This window comes from Sorex araneus, chromosome 3 (genome assembly GCF_027595985.1).
Source record: "Sorex araneus isolate mSorAra2 chromosome 3, mSorAra2.pri, whole genome shotgun sequence".
Taxonomy (NCBI): domain Eukaryota; kingdom Metazoa; phylum Chordata; class Mammalia; order Eulipotyphla; family Soricidae; genus Sorex; species Sorex araneus.
Genome location: NC_073304.1, coordinates 128,118,037 through 128,141,764, shown reverse-complemented (window position 1 = coordinate 128,141,764; position 23,728 = coordinate 128,118,037). Strand labels below are relative to the sequence as shown.

General features: G+C 36.5%; 1 protein-coding gene across 3 annotated transcripts in view; it reads right to left on the bottom strand.

Annotated features, from left to right (window-relative positions):
* PLCB1 (phospholipase C beta 1) overlaps nucleotides 1-23,728 on the bottom strand; it is a 797,636-nt gene that overhangs the window by 751,828 nt on the left and 22,080 nt on the right. For 2 of the 3 annotated variants that reach the window (XM_055133540.1, XM_055133538.1), the window contains exon 2: nucleotides 19,631-19,708. In XM_055133540.1, coding sequence (XP_054989515.1) covers nucleotides 19,631-19,708 — 78 coding nt within the window. Of the gene's footprint in view, nucleotides 1-18,082; nucleotides 18,101-19,630; nucleotides 19,709-23,728 lie in introns of those variants that run through there. The other variant, XM_055133539.1, reaches the window with a different exon arrangement.

Below are 23,728 nucleotides of genomic sequence, written 5' to 3'. Positions count from 1 at the left end.
GGACACAATTGCTTAGCCCTTAGCATTGCCTCAACATTTGGGGGCAGAGGAGAAATTGCTGATCAGTTCTGCTATATGCTGAGGACCCTATGAGAGAAACTACTGATAGCACAGAGGATAGGGTGTTTGCTTTGCAGTGGCTGACCTGGGTTCGATTCTTCTGTCCCTCTCGGAGAGCCCAGCAAGCTACCGAGAGTATCCAGCCTGCACATCAGAGCTTGGCAAGCTCCCCGTGGCATATTAGATATGCCAAAAACAGTAAAACCAAGTCTTACAATGGAGACGTTACTGGTGCCCGCTCGAGCAAATCAATGAACAACGGGACAACAGTGCTATATTGCTACAGTATTTGATTATTAAAACACCACAAATCGTTGCCTTAGGCCCCTTGGCAATGTGACTTGCCATCCTTGTTATCAACAGCTACCATCCATTTCCCCACCCTATGAATGGATTACTGTGGGGAAAAGGTGGCAAAAATATCAGTATGACTATTTGATTCTAAAGCTTTGTGGCTTCCAAACCATCCAATCTCTGCCAATATACTATAATAACTTGCTAGCTTACTGTATCGGGGTAAAATATCCCAATAGCAACTCAGCACAATCATCGTAGCTGTAGCCTCAGACATGAGGCCAGCCATGAGGCCAACACTACTATAATGCCACAACCAATGACAGAAAATGGACAACCCCAGCTGGACCACAAAAATAATAAACCTGAGCTCATATAGAATTAGTAACAATAATGGAGAGATTTAAATAAGCACTTGTTCTTTGGGGGCACTACTTAGGGTGGTCAACTGTGTAACACAATCTAACATTTAATGTATAAATAACTACAGTGGCTAATTAAGATGTAGAAGATAAAGGGAAAGACCTTCTCTACAGATAATCCAAAATAAAAAAGCTGTTATCAAATTATGTCTTTTTAAAATTTTATTAAAAAATTATGTTTAGTCCAAATACTAGATCAGAAAAAAATGAATGTAATCACAAATATCAAAATATCTCCATTTGGGGGATCAAATACAGCAATGATATAGATTGGAAGAAAATGTTTGGTATTTAAATTGGTTGTTAATTGTCACTGTTACTGACATCCCATTGTTCACTGATTTTGCTTGAGCAGGCACCAGTAACGTCTTCATTGTGAGACTTATTGTTACTGTTTTTGGCATATCGAATACGCCAGGGGTAGCTTGCCAGGCAACAAATAATTTTAACCTGGGCTCTTTTCCAAACTAGTAATGTGATTGAAATATTCCACCCTCAAACCCTTAATTCTAAGAAAGGAACATGAAAAGATACAGTGATAATTTTTGGGAAGGATCAACGGGGGGGAGAGGGATCTGTGGCCACATCTGGAAATGCTCAGTGTTAACTCCTGGCTTTATACTTAGGGATCACTCCTGGTGGTGCTCAGGGAACAACAAATGGTGCAGGGAATCAAAATGGGGTAAGCGCACACACGATAAGCACCTTAACCCATGTATTATCTCTGGCTGGCCCCTGGACATAGTAACTTATAAGGCCCAGTTTAACTCTAACTGAAAATATGCCATTTTTGTCTAAATCCTTAACATTCTTAATACTACGTTTCTGGTGGCATACTAACACTATTCATCCCTCAAGTCATAATCATTATCTTCAACATGACTTACATCATGAGAACATACAAGTGAGGAAGAAAGCCATGCCAAAATGCTCTGCAAAAGCTTTCTTCTAAGCTTTTGAAAACCTTTTTTTCCCAAATTTGTGCTCAGTGACAATTGTTGGGGGCTTGAAAGCAGACACAGTGGGAGAATTTACACCAGGAATATCAGCAAATGCTCCAAATCATTTTCCCTCCAGGAGAGAGTTGGTCGTTAAACATTTACCAAGACAACAGTGGACTTTTCTCTCACTGAATATTCTTAGAGGAGATCTATCCATTACATAACTATGCCCAAAATGTTGTATTACAACCTTAAGAAATATGACAAAGCAGGAGAGGAGATGACACACAAGGAGACAGTATGTATCCCAAACAGGGGCAAAGTGCCATGAAGACTTTAAGCAGGAAAGAATAGAGAACATCTGAAGAAACAGAAGAGGGATGATTTGGTTAGTACGGCTGGAACACAGGAGGCATGAACCAAACGTGGAAGAGGAGGTGGAGGAGGAAATTTAAGGAAGATTTCAAGAACTCAAACTGCTATTCTGTAAAAGCTGGGACCTTCTATAAAACCAAAACACCAGATGAGGGAAAAAGGAGGAAGAGATTAATGGCAATCTGGGAAATGCAAGGTTTTGGGTATCTCAGGGATATGCTTTTGGATGGTAATGTAAAACTGGGATCCAGAGTGTCAGAAAAGTGAATGATGCTGCAAGTGCAGAAGAAATTATGGTGAGGTTCAGGAAATCTATGCAATCTGGAGCATGAATTCAGTACTGCAACTATCAGCCAGTGAAGCAAAGGTTTGAGAACGGAAATCAGGAGAAAAAAGTGTTTCCATGAAACGGGGCCTTCAACAATGTAAAAATCAACTAAACTTTAAGCACAAAGGGACTAAAATGACCAATATAAGGTACCAGAGAGACAGCACTGTAGGCAGGGAGCTTACTTTGAACGTGTTGCATGGGAATGATCCAGGTTAGATTCACAGTATACCATATGCTCTCCTGAGCCCCACTAGTGGTGATGCCTGAACATAGAGCCAGGAGTAATCTCTGAGCACAGCCAAGTGTGCCCCTGCAAAAAAAATAAGGAATGAAAAGGAGGAAGGAAGAGAGAAAGGGAGGGATGAGGGGAGGGAGGGAGGAAGGAAGGGAGGGAGGGAGGAAGGAAGGGAGAGAAGGAGGGAGGGAGGGAGGAAGATATATTTAAATGTAAAAGTAATTGATGGCATGTTAAAAGAGCAGTTTGGAATAATGAGTACAGATACCAGAATAATATGGAATATGGCGTTGGTGAAAGGTGAGAATATAAAAAAGTCTCCGTGTCCATTGTGATTGAAAAGGAGAAAGAAGAGAAAGCTACAAGTTGGGTGAAGGTAAAGCATATAGGTTTCTATAAGATGAAAGACACTCATATTTAGCAATATGTATGAAAATATGGATCTGGGTGAAGGTGAATTACTGATGACACACACAAAAAGAGGAGGGCTGAATACCAGCGAGAAACCACTGAGAAATCAGGATCTAGTGTCTGCTGGCAGGAAGTCATCGGAGGGGTTTGTCAAGTGTCTTCTGAGGTAGGAGGTAACACAAACAGCTCTAAGTTCGGCAGCTGGAGCTTTAAACAGGAAGGTAGTGATGAATAAATAATAACAGATAAAGCCAGTGGCTTTGGGTTCTGACAGTCTTGGCTTTCCCACTACCTAGACAAGAGACACAGCCTTTATAATAAGGCTCATTTAATTGACCAACATGAATGATTATAGTACAGTGGAAAGAACTAGAAATGACAAACAAATCAAGGTCCTCAGACTAAAAATCTTTATGGGCCTCAGACTAAAAATCTTCATCATCTATTGGCCAAGCAAAAAGAGTCAAGACAAAATTAACACAGTATTAAAAGAGCTAAGATAATGGAAAGCATGAGACAGTCTAGAAGTCTAGAAGGGGTGTGATTCTGGTCAGGAAGGATCAGAAAAGGTTTTTCAAGGGGAAGAGCAACTACAGCTGGAGCTTCGATTTCTCCCATGAAAACGGAAAAATGAATCATTTAACTAGCAAGAGATCCTACATAAGGAAACTTGCATGAGCACGAAAGTCTGTAAATCTGTAACTGTACCCCACGGTGATTCACTAAGAAAAAAAATTTATAAAAAAGGAAATTTGCATGGTGTCCCCATGCCTTTCTAGAAATCTCTTTTGGTACATTTGAGACCATTAGGCTAATAGAATGACTATAAATCCCATTTCCCATTTTTTGTACTGATTTTCACTTTTCTACAGATTTCTTGAGATATTCTGGGCTGGAGCAATAGCACAGCGGTTGGGCATTCTCCTTTCATGCAGCCGACCCGTGTTCGATTCCTCCGCCCTTCTCGGAGAGCCCAGCAAGCTACCAAGAGTATCGAGCCCGTGCGGCAGAGCCTGGCAAGCTCCCCATGCGTATTGGATATGCCAAAAACAGTAACAATAAGTCTCTCAATGAGAAACACTTGACAAACCCCTCCAATGAGAGACGTTTCTGGTACCCACTCGAACAAATTGATGAGCAACAGGATGACAGTGACAGTGACAGTCTTTTCTAATTATAGCTAAGAATTACTAAAACTATCCTTGAGAGCTAAAGTGCAAGTTATAAAAATATACAAACTAGTTTTTTAAAAAATACAAAAAATTAACAGTAATGTCCTGTGTAACTGAGAACTGTAGTACTCTGTTCATAAATACTGCACAAATTATATCCCTTCTTTTGTTTTCCTTCCTTGTTTCTGAACCAGATGCAACTGGATACTAGATACCTGAATCCCTGTCTTTCCTCAAACAAACAAACCTGCAATGAATAAATTATAAACTATGTAAATAAGTTATAAAAAAGTCAGTTGCAAAGGGGTGCATTCAACCTTAAACTGGTTCAGCCAATGTACTAAACTGATTTGCTGATGGAATAGAAAAGGCCTGATCTATCAATTAACAGCATCAAGTGTCTCCACTGATTTGTCTTCTTCAGGATTAGCTAGCTTCTCCCTTGGGCTTCCAGAGTAATAGTATCTCAATAATTTCATTTGTGAAAACAAAAATAGTAAACTTATGTACATATTTCAACACATGGTCCAATACAACAGACAAAGGTTCTTTGACCTTAAGTCAAGGGAAAATTTCTCTCACTTCCTAGTTGTATTAACAGAGTGATTCTTGGTCGACTTCCTATGTAATGACCTTAAGTAGAAATTTCTACAGGAATAAAAATTTTCTCCAACTGCACCTGACCAAATATGACTACAGAGTACTATAAATATGGCTGATGTGACAAAGAAACTAATATTTTGTTTATTCATTTATTTCTTTTATATTTAGAGAGATGATTATCTTTTTGTAACTACACTAACCCTGTGACCAAGTACTTTCCAGTGTGACATGTCAGATTCATGACCACACAAAAGTGGATCCCGAGGTGGAAATTCAATCTAAACATTAGGCTTCAGTAATTCCAGCAATGAGCATTATCTTCAAGCTCTGGTACTTTGTAGCTGCCTTATTATAATGCAAGTAATAAATATCCTCTCACAAGGCATGTAACTCAACTCGCTTATGCTAGGGAGCCCAACTCTATAGCAAGGGGCAGGCTTGTACAGGCTGACTACATTAATCAGTTTGAGAGCCTTTTGTTGAGTTCAAAGTCAATCTCATTCATTTCACAAAGGGAAATCAACCTGTCTGGTGTCTTGAAGCTCACTGGCTTCATTTTCCATGGGTTAATGGCCCAATCCTACATGAAATACTTTGCCAAGAAACCACATTTGTCAATCTTATTTCATCTAAGTGCAAGTCACTTTGGAACAATAGCCTTTAAAACCTGAGAAGGACTTCAGGATTCAAAAATATGTGGTCAATATTTTTCAGAGAAGCAAAGGCCCAGGAGCATCCATGACTTTGTTTAAGGCAGTCATGAATATGGCTTAGCATATACACCTTCAGTCATTTTCCAGACCCTTAGAATTTCTCAGCGCTCCAATAGGGTATAAAAATAATCTCATCCCACATGAAATTTCTCAGTCACTTGTTCAGTGAAAGTTCCAATAAAGAATACCATGATACAGATACAATATTTCACATTCACCAGCTAAATAAGCTTAAGTCGTATAAATGAAATGTGTCAATATACTGGCTGTATTCAACTAGACACCATGTGCTCTACCGACAGTGGAAAACCCCTGCTCTCTTCAACTGTAACCACAGAGGCAACCTGGCCAGTGTTGACATTTTTAATGCATAATATAGGCTGATAAGATCTGTCTATAAATGGGTTTATAACCAGTGTTATAGATTTTAAAGTTCTGCTTCACTGAAATTGAACCCTTTTGAGCAATATAGGGTGGTCATACCTGTGTAGTCTCATGCATGCCAATTCATAATTTTTGACTCTGTCTGAAAGCTTTCTCAAAACTTGAGACCCATTGATCTGGAGTCCCCTTAGCCACCATGGAGAGGAGCTAGAAGAAATGCTAAAAACATAATAGTTCCCTGAAAAAAAAAAGAGAAATGACTGCTGAAAATGGGTGTGTGATATCATAGCTCTAGAATCCCATAGCACTATAGCACTGTCATCCTGTTGTTCTATCGATTTGCTTGAGCAGGCACCAGTAATATCTCCATTGTGACTCTTGTTACTGTTTTTGGCATATCGAATATGCCACAGGGAGCTTCCCAGGCTCTGCTGTGCGGACAGGATACTCTCGGTAGCTTGCCGGGTTCTCCAAGAGGGACAGAGGAATCGAACCCAGGTTGGCCGAGAGCAAGGCAAATGCCCTACCCGCTGTGCTCCACACCTGGCACATTTTAAGTATTCTCATTATATTACCCGGTTAACCCCTAAACCCTGTGAAGACAAGATAGTTCATTAGAGTCAGAATTCAAACCCTGGCAACTCTGCTTAAATTCAGACTTGAGTTGTTTGGTGGGGTTTTGTCTTTTGTTTTTGTTTTTGTTTTTGTTTTTTTTTGGTTGTACCAGTAGTACTCGTGTGTACACTCAGCTTAATGGTCTCTTGCTCCTTAGAATGTCTGGGGAACTATAGCAGACAAAGTTCACAGGTAACCAGCAAACTGAAGTCTGCTATACTGAACCCTTCCCTCAAACATCAGCCAGGGAAGTCACAAAATTGACGATTGTGTTGGTATGGTAGCATGTGGTTGCTGAGGGGGAGTGACAGGCTACGGGGACTTCTGAAAACTAAACAGCAGAGAGATGAGGCACTCAACAGGGAGATAGTTCAAAGGACTGCAGGGCATGGTTTGTGTGCAAAATGCCTGTATCTGGTCCCTGCCATCCTAGAATCCCATAATTGAGACAATTCCAAGGTGAGCCCTTAAATTCCTCAGCAAGACAAGAATTTGGCTGCCCAGAGTGTAAAGTGTCCAATAACTGGCCCTGTATCAATGAACTTCCCTCTCCTGAATCACTTCTCCACCACCCTGCCTATACTTTCTGGGGTCATCTTCAAAAAAACAAAAAAATCCCAGTTGAGAATTTTTGACTTGAGGTCAGCTGCTCTAAGAATTCAACCGTTTTAGTACTCTGTTTGCACTTCTTTTGTTTGCTTATTTTTATTTTTTAATTTTTCACTCCAGTAAGGAAATATGTCAGCGCTAAAGCAGATTAAAAATTCACAGCATAGTATAAAGTCCCATCTACTCTGGTATTCTGACATCTCAATAGTCACATCACAATGCGGAAACTATTGCCCTCTTGCATAATGAAACCATGTTATAGGAACAAATGTTCATCTAAAAATAGAATCCATTATGTATACCAGCACAGTTGTTAGTTTCTTAGCATAGCAACTAGTTCTGCCCCATAAAACTTATCATGAAGGCATTCACTTAAAGCAGGTGCATTGTTTGCATGATGCAACATAATTTTCAGACCACATTATCTAGGGAGTTTGTATATTGGTAAAAATAAATCACATGCAAAATCATTCTTGCCATAATCTAGATACTCTACCAAGGGCATAAATGGAATCTACCAACTCAAACTGGAAAAACAGGGATTTTTCAACTCTCAAATTAGTCATGTAGAGGTGATTAATTCACAGCTTACTCTCACGACTGCATGATCTGGCTTTCTCTGGCTTTGTTCATGGATTTGTGATAGTAAAGGCAGGGACTTAAAAATTATAAGCAATTGCATGATGTTCTGCTAAAAGATCAATCTGCTTTTGTATCCAAATACAAATTTAACCTATGAAAAATTTTATAAAATATTACTTAAAACAGTTCACATATTCTAGAGGTGAGCTAATTTATTTAAATATTGAATTTAAACAGCAACTTGAAAATCTCAAAAACAAAAAGATTAATAAAAAGGAGTTGAATGCTACCCTCTGCATGTTAAGAAAGGACAAACTGTACAGCCAGTGCCTGTAACATTCACATAACGAAGAATTAAATGAATTTTCATCAACAAAATATAACAAAAAGATCTATTTTGATTCAATCTTGGGTGCTGAGAACTTTTTTTTAATACTAACAATCTCCTCTCTTCCTCAGTACAGGTTAGGGAATACTATTCAATCATAGTCAAATAATTTAGAATTTTCTAGGGTCTCTGGGTGCTCCAGCTGAGTTAACTTGTGACAGTAATTAGGCCATGGACAGGAAAGGTAGAGAAAGTACATCCTCTCAGGAAGTTTACGAAATTAATTTGTGATGTCAGCTTGCATTTTAGCAGTGTTCACCTTGGCTCCACTTTAGAATCGAGTGTAAAGAGAGAAAAAAGAAAAATATACCCCAACATTCTCCAAAATAATCCAACCTTCAACAACAAACAAAGCCCGATACCTCAGAGGAATGAAATTCAAGTCTCTGGGAATGAGGCCCATGCATCAGACTTTTCAAAGCTCCTTCACTGATCTCAAGTTCAAGCCCAAATGTAGCAGCACTTAGTTTCTTCCTCACAATGTAGAACACACCTACTGAGGTTGCCTTTCAGAAAATTCTACGGGGGAAAAATAACCCCACAGAGAAACTTAAGTTTGCACATTAGTCAGGTTCCTTCAAAAACAAATTAATTGATGGGTCTGGGAAATAGTACAGTGTGTAAAGAGCAAGCCTAGTGTGCGGCAGACCCAGGATCTATTCCTGGCACCATATGGCCTCATAAGCACTTCCAGGGTGACTCAAGCAGGTATCCCCAGCATCCCAAGACCCAAGAAGCATGGCATCCTCGGAACCTGACATTATACTACCAGAGAACTGTCAGAGAATTACCAGTGGAACCCCAGACCTGCTGAGTACAGCATGGAACAACATGGCCCCACACCCTGACAAAAAGAAGCAAATATATTTAAACCAGGACAATGATTCAGGCAGCCTAGGATATCTCCTGCACTTCCAGTGACCTACAGGTTATGATCAGGAGTCACTACTCAAGAGTCATCTATATGACAACATCCATAGGTCAGAGGAATAATAACAGCTCTATCTTGACAAGTTTGCAAAATATTTGAAGTCCCTATGTGTGTTACAAAAGCAACGTGTGGAAGCCCATGTGTTTGCTGATGATTGGTGATGATAAAATACATCCTATTATTTAAAACTATGTGCAAATTAAATGAATGAGTATTTCACAAACATGTTTGTGATACATGGGTGCTACTAATAACCAACCATTCAAAGATTTTGCCTTCTACATTTATTTAAATAAAACAATGATAAATTCATAAAAAGGAAACAACAATATTCTTTTATTTAAGTTGCTGTTACTGCAGTAAATATTTAAGTGAGTTTAATTTCCATAAACATGAATTTTATCAGAAGGGTTAAAAGCAGCTAGTCTCATTTTAAATATAGAATTTTGACAAAAACCCCATCAAGAAAACCAAATAATCTTGGAGAGCCAAGTAAATAAATGAGAAAATAAAAACATGAACTGCATCTACAACATCTGTAACTGAAATAAAGGAAGATGACAGAAGTCAGCACCAATTATCTGGGAATTCTAGTCACAACAAGGGCAATAGGCCTTCACACCATAGGGGAAAAATGTGAACAATCTTCAAAATGTAATTCCTGTATTCCCTTCACACATTCCTCCAACCTTGTGTCTCAAACTAATTTTGGTATCAAAAGGTACAAGTACCCCATTCTAATAGCCTCAGAGCATGGAAAGCATCCAATTTAATTTCTCCTATAATACTGGGAAGAGCTAAATATAATCAACTTATAAAGCTGAGGCATAATTTTGTAATTAAATTATATTAGCAGTAATGAATTTTGAATTAAAGCCAGGGTGTTATATATTTCTAAACTCTGGTTTATATTCAAACGAGCACTGAAGTTGTTATTCACATGATGAAGTGCTGTAAAGTGACATGAAAATCATAGTAATGCCCTTTTTCCCTAAAATGGACACCAAAGCAATTGTAATAATGCCATTTCATCATAATCTGACTGAATTTCACCCACATAAAATACATTTGAAGAGGTTACACTCAATTAGAATTTTAACTCAGGAAACATCTATTACAGCCTCCACGGAGAACCTGTAAAAGATTCCATTTTAATAGCATTGATTCTTCTGGTGCATCTACACGGGTTACAGCTTTTGGCTACCCTACTGTACTGATAATTCATCACAGCACAATCTTTGGGGCCCATGGCAGTGCAAAAGCTATTGTCAAGAATAGATGGAGCTGAAGTTGGAATTTAATATGATGAGGAGAAATTTATTTCTTCACAAATCTATCAGAACACTGTTCAAATTCTGCTAAAATAAAAACACTAGAAGTTTAACCTCTAAGGATCTGGTTATTAAGAAGGAGGAGGGACCTGTCTGATCCCAATATAATCGAAATAATCCTAAAGTTATTACCTTTAGAAAAAAGATAGAGCCAGCCATGGTGGAGTTCAATTCTTCTTGTGAATAATATCATTTTCTCCCATCCAAGCTCTTTAAATCACCTTAATGCTTATTCTATAATACATTTCGAATCCCCATGGGTTGAAGAAACTTTCACCTATGATGTAGTACTTACTAGCGAATTATCCTCAGAGGGAAAGTCTTCAACACAATAAAAACCTTTTTTATTTTTTGTCTTCCATGGCTCTGTTCCCAAAACATTATGAAATACATAAATAAACATCTTGTTTGCCCAAACAGACCTGAGATTCAATGCTTTAGATCAAAAGAACACAACAGGGACTAAACAGATAAAGTGTCACTATGATCTTAGAAGAAAGAAAAAATATTTTTCAAGTATACACGAAATGATAGTTACTGGCATTCAAAACTATGTTTATGATCCCAAACAATCAGTAAGGAACTGTTCTGTCCAAGACCATTAGGTTATTACATGCCAATACCAAGGCAACACAATGGACCTTAAGAACATGATGCTGTGTGCAATAAACCTAAGAGATAAAAGATAAATACTACATTATCACATATACTTGAACACCGGGGAAAAAAGTCAACTAAAAGGAACAGAGAATACAAAAGTGGCTGCCAGGGGCTGGGGTTGAGAAAGTTGGGAAGAACTTGGTAATAGACCAAAAACTTTCAGTTACAAAATGAATATTGTATGATCTGAAGATCTAAAGCATGATATAGTGAATCTAGCCAGATATGATGATCAATTAGATGGGAAAGATCCTACTACAATATACATATATGTGTGTATATACATATATATATATATATATTTCTGGGGTTATAGTACAGCCATTTGCCTTGTTCGTGGCTGATCCAGATTTAATCCCTTCCAGCCCATATGGTATACTGAACTCCACCAGGAGTGATCCCTGAGTGAGGAGTAAACCCTGAGGACTGCGGAGCATGCTCTGAAAAATAAAAACAAAACAAACAAAAAGTTGATGTATATCAAATCACAGTATGCATATTTATATATTTTTAATTACTTTGTCAATTGTAACTCAATAAAGATGCAATTTAAAAGTAGTAAAATAAAGGTTGGCCAGAGCGATAGCTCAGTGGGTAGGGTGTTCACCTTGCACACAACCGACCCGGGTTTGATTCCTCTGCCCCTCTCGGAGAGCCCAGCAAGCTACTGAGAGCATCTCACCCACACAGCAGAGCCTGGCAAGCTAACCGTGGTGTTTTCAATATGCCAAAAACAGTAACAACAAGTCTCACACTGGTGCCCGCTCAAGCAATAAAGGTTAATTTTTTTAGATACCACAAAGGATCAAGTTTACAAAATGCCAAGCATTATATTTGAAACTTTATGTATCACATGTAACAACTTTAGAAAAACAATGTCCCATCTTACAGATAAGAAAATGAGGCTAAGATTGTTGAGTTTTACCAAAGTTTACCCATTTTACATGAAATAAGGCCAAAATTCAAATCCTTATGCCTAGGTTTTAGCTTTCAGCCTATCAAGCCAAGGATACCCTAAGAAAACATCCCTGTGGCTGGAAAGACAGTACAAGTGAGTAGCTTTCTTGCCTTGCATGCTGCCAACCCAGGTTTAATCCCTGGCATCTCATATAGTCCCTTGAGCTTTTCAGGAGTAATCTCTGAGTGCAGAGTCAGGAGTAACCCCTTAGCATTACCAGCTATAGCCTAAAAAACAAAAAAGAAAGTATAAACCAAGAAAGAGAAGAGAGAGAGAGAGAAAGAGAAAGAGAACTTTCCTGATGTAAAACAACATATTCAACCAGTAACAGTTCCTCTTACTGAAGATTCCTTTTAAAACCCTCTATTTGGGGGCATCTACATTAAGTTATTATACATTATATATCCATAACAAGTAGTTCCAAGATAAGAATTCTAGTTAATTTAGTTTATTTTAGAGGTGTCAGGACAAATCAGGAATGATTAATCAAGTCAGGAAGAGGAAACAAATCATAAAGGAATGTATTTAAGCCTCTGACCACTATGAGTAAATGGATTTATCCCCAGTGGGAGTGTTAAGGAACTAAATATAAAGTATGCGCCTTTAATCACAAAAGAGGTAATAGTATTCACAAGCGAAATCTTTGGATAAGGATGGGCAATGATTTTAAGAATTACTGGACAAATGTTTGCCATAGCACCCATGAGAGGCCAGAGAAAGTGAAGGAAAACAAATGCTGGCCACTAGGGTCCAATTCATTGACCCCTAGGAAGGAAGGAAAGATTAAGGATTTTGTGTCCTGTGTTCTCTAGCTATAAATGCTCCAATAATGAAGGATATTCAGAGAAGGGGAAGGAAAAGAATTTGTTCAATTCTACTGACTATTGTGTTAAAATGGTATGTTACTCCACATCCAACAATGATCACCAAACTCAGGTAGCAATCTTCACTTATTATCCCATTTTCTAAGGTGATTGTCATTACATTTTCAAACCTTGGCAGAATACAATAAAAAGAATAAAGATGATTTTCTTTTTTGTTTTGTGTTTTTGTTTTATCCCCTGTGCATCAATTTCTTTATTTATTTTTTCCTCTGGCAGTTTTTGGATTTATTTTCATTTTTTTTATTAGTGAAACACCATGATGTACAGTTACAAACTTATGGACTTTCATGTTGGCATTTCAGTCATACAGTGATTGTTTACATCCCTCCACCAATGCCCATTCTCCTCCACCAATGTTCCGGTATCCCTCCCACCATCCCCACCTCAATCCCCAACACCCCACCTTGCCTCTGCGGCAGGGCATTCCCTTTTGTTCTCACTCTCTCTGGGTGCTGTAGTTTGCAATAGAGATATTGAGTGGCCTTCATGCTCTGTCTATAGTCTGCTTTCGGCACACATCTTTCATCCCGAGTGGGTCCTCCGAACATCCTCTACTAGGTGTTCCCTTCTCTATCTCAGATGCCTTTTCCGCCAGCATGTGAGGCCAGTTTCCAAGCTGTGGGGCAGACCGCAGCCATATCAATGTGCAAAATTAACTGTTGAAATAGTACCCTGTTCCACTTATATGCAAGAAAGATCAAAATTGATATTTCTGAAATTTACTAGAAAAGTACACCCAAAGGTAGGATTACCATTGATAAATGATGATTAATAAAATGCAGAATATCCTGTGGATTTTTCAGAAGCCAGAATACTTTTAATAGTCTTGTCCTAGTTATTTTTCTGAAAGTTTATAATTCATCTTTCAAAATATTTCTAATTATGGACATTCATGCTAAAAACTGTCATTTATGATGATATTTAATTTTTAAACTTCCCTTTGAATTCCCTATGGAAGCTTAAAGTTACCACAAGAAAAGGCAATCGGAGTTGTTACTTGTAGAAAACTAGTTATTCCTCCTTATAAAGATCTCAAATGGGTAAAATCCAGGCCAGAACAATGTGGTAGATGGAAAAATCAGAAAAATGGATCCATCCTGCCCTAAGTTCCTGGAAATGATTGATATGTAAGTATAAATTTGTACACATAGAATTCTGAGTAAACACAGTTGCACCTCTTGAGTAAGAAATTTCAAACGACAGACAAAAAATTGAATGAAAATGAAGGAGAAAATGACATCTCAGAGGGCCACAGGCATTAAAACCTAGGAGTGAGACCTAAGAGACAGTTAAAGAGCTAAGGTGTTACATGTGACTAACCACGGCTCTCTCCTGACAGCTCTACAGCTTCTTCAATCTAACCTTAAAGAAAACTACAAGAGACTGAGTGACCCCATAGCTGGCACCAAAGAGCAAAAGCTGAAAGCCATCAACACAAAGAGCTACTCATTCAAATAAATTAAATTTAGAGCCTGACCTTGTATTCATTTTCAAAATACATTACATGATCTAAATGTATGTGACTCTCATCTCACCCCCAATAACCCTCACCCCAAGTCCCCATGCAATTTAAACATTATAAACCTAATGCCCAAGGTGATGGAATTAGATTATGGGGCTTCGGGGCAAAGGATTAGGTCATAACAGAAGGGCCCCTTGAGTGTGTTAGTACCTTTTTAAGCGAGGTCCATGAAAATCTCGAGTTCCTTTCATTATGCTAGCACACTATACGGCAACCAAGAACAGAATCTGGCCATGTTGGTTCTGATTTGTGCCTTATAGCTTCCCAAGCGTAAGTAATAAGTGTCTGTTCTGTATAAAGTTCCTGGTCTTTAGAATTTTGTTCTAACAGCCAAATGGCATAAGACACATAGATTGCAATCCTAAGTAAATAACAATGGTGGCGACTAAGATAAATAAAAAGGCTTCAGTGCAGAAAGGCTAAAATATAAATTCATCAAAGTTCCAAAAATCAAATCATCTTGTGTCACATATGAGTTAAGAAATTCAAAGACAAGTCATAGACAAGAAATGCATTTGCAATACCTATAATAGCAAAAGGATTAACAGCAATGAGATACATAGGACTCTCAAAACAAGTACAAAGAATGTGAGTGTATAATTAAAGTGAAAGAAAGCAGAAAGGTTCATAAAAACTTGAAAATATCCACATATTTCTGGAAAAGTAGGCTCTGGTATATTAAAACAAAGTGATAAAATGGTTGCATCAGACTTGCAAATTTTAGATAGTTCTTAATAGTGCTGCTGGAGCTTTAGGAAGCTGTGCTGCTCACAAGAGTGACAGTGCTATAAAATGGCACAACCATTAACTAAAATTTAGGATATGTATAGCCTTCAATCAGCAATTGTAATTCTGAAAATGTACCTCGGGGAACTTGCGACCCATATGAGGGACACACAGAACTGACTTTTATTCTATATTATAGATTTGTTTTCTGAAGTCCAAAATTAGGAACATCCAAACACCAAGAGTCCTTTTATAAATTTTTTTCTTTATTAAATGAAATTTAGTAATACAGTCATGGAAATAAATTAAAGCAATTTAAAAGAAGCTATATACGCATATGAAAATACTCTATGACATTCTGCAAAAGTGAAAAGCATGTCTATAGAGCAATAAAAATAATGACATTGATTCTGGTATGAATGAATATAAATAAGATAAATATTCTTATATTAATGCACATGTAAGTTCAATTTACAAAAGAGCTGAAAGGATATCAGGAAGCTATTTCCAATAGCTGACTCTGGAAGACAAGGATTTGGTTCAAAGGAGGGGTGGGGGAGAAGAGATGTGTTTTGCTGTACTCTCTTAGCAAAACATTTACCTATATTATGTGCAAAATTAAAGACAAAATCTTAGATAAAAATGAGAAAGCAGTAAAATTCTTTCTTTAAATATAGACTTTTCTCCCACATTTTTTTTCCACTTAAGTTCTTCCCTACCACTTCAAACTCTTAGGAAGTTTACTGAACTATATCAAATTTCTTGTATCTGAATTAGACTAGTAATGACTAGTTTTATTTTTATACCATCCTTGGCACAATTGAAAGGCATCGAGTTGCAAGGCAAAGCTTAATGTTTCATATTCTAGCAAGGTAACTACTTATTTCTTCTTTAACAGTGGCCCTTTTTCCATTTTCAGATTTTTACCCAAAATTGTGATGCAGATTTTCGCACACAAAAAATTTAGCACACATGGTCTCAATGACTAACATTTCCCTTTCCGTATGGATTTAGGGTCCAAATATGGCACAATTCCAAAGAAAAAACAGTCACAGTCTAATGCAAGCAACCTCTTAGATACTCAGACTGTGCCGAATTCCTTTTATCCATGATTGCAAATATAATACATGCAGACATAAGAAAAAGCACCACAATTTCAGACAGTCATACTCAAAAGAATCTTGTTTTTGCAAATTAGAGTCAACAGGACTTACAGAACCAACAATAATGAGGAAGAGATTAGCAAAATGAGTTCATCACTGGGAAAATGCATGGACATTAATTCCCTAAAATGATCTCCCAAATTTTTGCTATCACCAGCTCCTAATACTATTTCACCTATGCACATTCTGCTACCTAAATTACATGGCAGCTCTAGTTTTTAATTCCTACTTATATCATCAGTGCTCTCTTCTCTGCCATGTATTATTTCCATAGTGACAAACCAAAGAGGGGTAAAGGAAGACAGACTCTCCTAGTAACTAGAAGGTGAAATCACTGGTTAAATTCAAATGAACTGGTTCATGGGATAACATGGTCATGGCTAGAGAGGAACACAGATAAGCTACTGTATGAAATAGTCTTTTTCCTTCCATGATTATGAAACAAGGAACATATTATAACAACATTCTTTACCAAAAGATTTTAATTATTTTTTTTAATTTTCTATTAGTGAATCACCATGAGGTACAGTTACAGACTTACAAACTTTCGTGCTTGCATTTCAGTCATACAGTGATCAAGTGCCCATCTCTCTACCAGTGCCCATTTTCCACCACCAATGGTCCCAACATCCCTCCCACCATCCCTGTCCCCCCCCCCACCTCACCCTACCACCCCGCCTCCGTGGCAGGGCATTCCCTTTTGACCAAAAGCTTTTGAAAGCCACTCAATTGAGCAGATAAGACTTCAGATGATGAATAATCAAAATGCATAGGCTTTGTGGACAGTAAGATAAACGTAAGAAGTCCAAATAAAAAAGAAGCATTTACAATCCAAATTCCAGCTTCCAAACAAATGGATAACAAAATATGTATAAATCAGGAGATAAGTGTATAAGTGCCATTATTTTTTTCTTTGAGAAATGGTATCTGTAACATACGGGATCACTAAGATTTATCCTAGACAAATATATGGACATTTTCTTCAAGTTTGAAGAGAGTCAAATTTTCAGTGGACCTCAAATTTACACTGATTATTCCTCCTTGTCCTATAGTTTCAAATGATCATAGCAAAAATTCAAATGATCTTGATGCATTTTCCATCATTCATATGCCCCCTTTCTCCTAGCACATTTAATCTATCACATAAAGGAGTCCACCTCCTAGAAGCGGATACATCATTTTTTCTAGTTCCAGGACTGGGCTGAAAGCCAGAAGAAAATGACAAACTTGGAAGCATAGAAAGTTTAATTTTTTTTCCTTAAATTCTGTCATTTTTTTGGATACCAATATATTATCATTGACTAAAAAGTAAACCACCAACTCTGATAAATGACTAAGGGATGACTTAGGCATGTAATAAGTAAAATTTATCATTTTTGACTAAAAATATAAGATTAATATCCATAAAAATGGAAATTAATAAGCTAAAAGGAACTGCTACTATTATTATTTACTTTATTTGTTATAAAACAGCATTATAATTAAAAAAGGGTTAGTTTTCAAAACTGAAACAATTGACATTTAAAAATCAATTTAAGTCAAAAATACTGGGTTCACAGAATCATGGAAATACAGCAAAGTGTTGCTGGTACTAAACTCTAACTTTGGGTTCGTGGGGTGAGGAGGAGACCTTAAGACAAATATGGAGGGACAGTGACATCCTGGTGATGGGTGTCACATTGTGAGCCTGAAATGCTATTGTTAGCAGTACTAAAAATCATGCGTCTAAATAAAAATTCAAAAAGAAAAGAAATATTTATGATTGGTCTTACCATGAAGCTTAACGGAGTAGTTGTGAATTATTTCTTAAAAACCCAAATACCGTCTGTTGCTTTTATAAGACTTGATTTACAAGCTGAAAAATCAAACTGACAGCTTAGTCTCTTGTACAAATACCCAACCTTAAAAAATGCTCTGGGCATTATAAATATATCTTTCATGAATATAGCTTCAACAGTTCTAAAATTAGCCTTTAAGAGAAAAAAAACAATCTCTTTCAAGTCATTGTTTTAAACATAACAGCAGGAAACCAAACAATGTCAAAGACAAAATTATTAACACACCCACTAATAAACATGAACAGTAAGTATGAATCCCTTATTCAAGTACAGCTTTTGATAGTAGCTTGGGAGCCTATGATTTAGTCCTGCATCTTTGACCTGAGTTAATTTTAGGACACCCATATTCAGAAAGTTAACTCCAGGATAAAAAGGCTAAAATTTGCTTTTCTATATAATATGTAAACAGATTTATTTAGGACTCATCCTGAGAACCAAATATTATTATTCAGCACTCTACAGCTTTCACAAGCTCAAATTCAAACCTCAAAACTCAAAACATGCCATTGTAGAGGGGTAATTCCATATCATTAAAGATAGATAAACCAAAATTTCCATGAGAGCAGAGGTGACAGGTGACGTTAGTAAGTTTCAATAATTCTTTATATATGCACACTGGAATGGGCTATGTAAACACTAAATAGCCCCTCAAAATTTAATAGCCTCTATATAACTTTGGAGGACCCAGTTATCTTACCAATTTAAACATGTATATAGAACTCTCAACAAACCCTAGTACATCTTTACAAATATCAGAAGTCTAAATCCCAAATATTATGTATTATGCTGTGGTCTCATGCTCAAATTCAGGACAATAGCACTCACTTGAAATAACAATGACTTCCTATGAATATTTTTTAACTATCCATGAAATTCCAATTTTTTAATGTAGTTAACTTTTTAATAATATGAACTTGTCAATATGGAATTATCTCAACTGGTATAATAATAAATGATGAGATCTTAAATTCATTCAATAGTAGAGAGAAAGCTAATCTGAGGAGGAATTTCTGAAAAATATTAAAGGCGAAAGAAATCAGAATCTTGATGTTCTAAAATGAACAAATTTTCAAATCCAAATGGCAATTGCCATTAAGAAACCCTTTATTAGACAGATACTAGAAGGGAGAGAAAAAGAAAATTAACCAACAATACAGTAAAAACTTAGCCTTTCTGGATAGAATTGGGGTGGAGGAAAAGAGATTTAAATTGTTAATACCAGTTTTATTCTAAAACAAATGTAACATTTCCAAGTTCTTGTCTTGAAAAATTGCAGTTGTTCTAGGATTTGAAACATCTATGATTTCAGACTAGAATCCTCCAAAAAAGCCTAAGACAGAATGCCTTAAATTTTTCTCTTTAAGTAGAACCTTTACATAAATTGCAAAAGGTCACCTATGAAACAAATTATACTTGGATAAGAGAAAGACTTTGTAAATTAGCAACTGAGGAAATAGAAGAAACGCTTATCTCACTTCTTACCTTGTTTTGATCTGTCCAGTAAAAGAAAAATCCCTGAGGGTCAGTTCTCAAAATAATTGGACTGACAATAGTGGAGTCCTAAAAATACAAAAAAAAAAGAATTTATAACTACAGATATCACTGTATAAAGTCCCACCCAGGGGTAATTTAAAAAGTGATCATTGCGAAGGGTTTTTCCCAAGACATTAATTATTAAAAATTTCCCCCAAATTTGACCATGGCATTTTAACTTTATAAAACTATTAGATAACTGAAGATATCAATAACTGAAATACTTGTACATTACTTGCAAAGGAAAAGGCTACGATCCATACATACTTAAGGTACTGACATGTTTTCTATTAACAAGCTACATAGAGGGCCCAAAGATATAGTTGGTTTGTAAGCAGAATGACGGTATGGCTCTACTATAAGCAACTCCTGAGCACTCATCACAGAGCAGAACCTGTAAACCACCAGGTATGACAACCTCTCAAAAAAAAGGCTATTATTTTATGACCCAAATAACTTAACCATTATGCACCACTACATAATTTAGATAATTAAAATTAAGTTAAACCCAAATATGAGGATATTTTAAATTCCATTTATTCTTTAGAATGATTTTTAATTGCACCAAAGTGAGTAAATATAGCAGTCAGACATTGCTGTTTCCAAGGTAATAGTAAGTAAGGTCATATTCTACATATTCAGAAAGATACACAACATTGTTGCCAATTTAAAATTTGCAGGATAAAATAAAGCCTCATAGACAGTCTCAGTTGAAAGCATGCGTATTATGAAGGAAAAAACTGCATGCACTGTAATTATAGTACTAACCATTTCTAAAATATGTGTTCTTTTCTTTTGGCAAATTTCAGAAAGGCACACCATCTGCCCAAGAACATGCCATTGGGTATGGAGGATTTTAGTGAAATACTTGGATTCTTTGCAGGAATTGCACTTTTTAAAGACATATAAATTACAAGCTTTTCAAACTTTTACATACCCATTATTAAAACATCTGCCAGTGCTTCTCAAAGGGAATGGCAAAGCTCCTTAGCAGGGGTCCTAAGGAGGTGTGATGTAGCTCTAGGAACAATTGGGGGGCACTGTGTTTATTCACCTGAAGATGGCTGATTTTTTTCAGGGGATACCATGTGCTTTGTTTTGTTGTTTCCTAAAAAAGTGGCAACAGACCAAGTAAGTATGGGAACCTCTGCTCTATCAGAATAAAATAGGAGCTGGATCCATAGCACAGCAGGTAGGGCATTTGCCTTGCACGCAGCTGATCCAAATTTGATTCCCAGCATCCCATATGGTACCCCGAGCACCACAGGGAGTAATTCCTGAGTGCAGAGCCAGGAATAACCCTGTGCATTGCCGGTGTGACCCAAAAAGCAAAAAAAAAAGAGATAATAATAAAATAAAATAATCCATAATGAAATAATAACTTGCAGAAACAATTTTAGAAGTTAGTATTAATTTCATGATATATAGAGCAGCTTAATGGCTTTAAGGTATATATTAAGTTTTATTTGAAGAGCCAGGTACTTAAGTTCTGCCTCTCTGAGCTCAAATGTCTGTATCCTCTCTGCATATGATAGAAAACTATCATATTCTACGCAGTGATAACTGAAACAAACTGACTAGACAATACCCACCTCAGAAGGCCTTGAGAATTAAATGAAATCATTTGATATAAGCAATTAGATCAACTCTTGGCAAGAAAAAATGTTTGTCATCATTGTCATGGATTATGTTTTAAAATTAATTTAATAATATATGAGAGGGAAATATATCATAAAATTCTTTTTGAATTATGATACAGATAAAATAATATTTGCCACCTTTTAAAATGAGGACTGCCCTGAAGTTCTCTGTGGTTAAGATTCCAGATTAATGTATCAATAAGTCACAGTAGTATTTTTAGTTCTGTTTTACTATTTACTCTTCCAAACTCGGGTAAAGTGAATATTGCTCACAGGCTGCTATATAGAACAAGATCCCACTTCTAGGTAAATTTGAAATAAATCTATAGGTGTATGATATTCTCAGGTAAGTTCCTTTTCTTATAATTCTTTTCAAAAGCATCTGATATGATTTCAATAAAAATCTTGGTGATATTCACTGCAAAGACACCCAGGAAAATAAAGTAATTTATTATTTTTGGACACTGTATTAGGCCACCTCATTTATGTCAGATACTCCTATTCATGGCTTATTCTTTCACCTCCTTCAAAATTAAAATTCCTTTATTCAGTATTTTCTTGATCAACTCATCCAGTCATAGTTCCCATTAAATGATCATTTAAGTCGGCTCCCTGCCCTTTTTCTCCATAATCACCTCTAACATTCCAAGATCAGCTGGAACTTGGTATTCTTGCCATGTAGGCAGGATTTGACCCAGAAATACATAAATATCCATTTTTAATTCCACCTGCCTTTTTTCCCACCTCCCACATAGCTTCAAGTGTCTATATTCTCTCATACCAAAGTATCCCCTCAGCCCACATCTCAAGTGTTACTTGTCGGAACATATGCTCTAGTTTGAAATTTGAAATATCTGGTCATCCTTCATTTCCAAAGGAACTGGAGGTGGACTGTGACTCTTGCGGCAATTGACTGCAGAAAAAGTCCCTGGTGCTCTATTTCTGCCTTTAACTTTCCATCAGTGTGTGTTTTCTATAAGTTAGTGGCTGTTAAACTTTAGTGCATTGAGTTTACCAGGGGGGTGTTTTAAAACCGAGATTACGGGGCCTTTCCTAGGAGTTCCCTGTTTACCAGGGCTCTATGGAGCTGAGATTCATCAGATCTAATATGCTCTTAGTGACACTAATACTGCTATAGTTCAGGAGACACTGTTAAAAATCTATTGGCACAAGCTTTAAGATATACATCCAAGAAGTATATGTGAGCTTAAAATATAAACATGCAGGCACATACTTTGTGTCTAAAGTTAAATTTTAATTTAATTATTTAAAGGTATCAGGAATTTTACCAATAACTATTTACCTTGAGCGTTAAGTATTTACCAAGAGTAAGTATGCATGTCTTCTCAATAGTGAAGACTCATATAATGATACGAAGTCATGGCTTTCAATTTACATGAATCCCCCCAAAAGTCTTTAGATACTAAATAAAAACATGTCAAGGAATAAAATAAAGGACCTCCACAAAAACTCAACATAAAATAGTAAGAGAAACTTTTAGGGAAAAAAGAAAGCTACTGAAATTAACATTAGCATTTATAAAATCTTTTATTACAATGGATTGTTCATCAATGAGCCTGTATAAGACAATAATGTATCTTAATATACTGGTATAACATTATTACATCTCAATTTTATAAATATTAAATACATAAATAAAAATATGTATTTAAAAGAAAAAATAGGTCCTAAAGAAACTAGGATGAAGTGACAACAGTACAAGTATTCAAAAATCCCATGCAACTAGAATATTTTAAAAAAATCATTACCTGTGAACGAATAGACACAACTAGAACATTTGTTCTGAGCTAACTGCTACAGCATGAAGTTAGAGGAGATTTTCTCCTATAAAAACTTAAGAGAAAGACACTCCTAATATTTCCAGTTCACAAATAGATCTAAGCTTGATTTAACTTGGACACTTTGGTGGTACAATGACTAGATGACTATATACATAAAAAGTCATAAAAGTCAGCACTACTAGAAACATGTATCCCAAACTGTAATTAAATTTAAAAATCAGTTTTATATGGAGGTGGGGGGGTGGAGGGGTGGAGGGAAAACTTGGTTCACTGATGAAGAGAAACAGACACTGATGTTGGGCTCAGAGCTGGAACACTGTGTGTCTTAAACTCTACTATTAACTGCACTATAAAGCTCAGTGCCTAAATAAAAATATTTTTGAAAAAGACTTTCTCAAGAAAGCCTGGGTCAGATAGTAACAAAGCTTTGGAAATTAAATCTTCAAGCTCATATTACTCAACATATTCTATTGCCCTGCTTATGGAGCATTTTGGAGAATTGTTTTCTTAAACATTCTCCATAAAATTGTGATGTCACGGATATCTTGAAGAGCCCTTTATATTCTGAATGTCTGCTTCTTATACAATTCTTTTTAAAAGAGTTA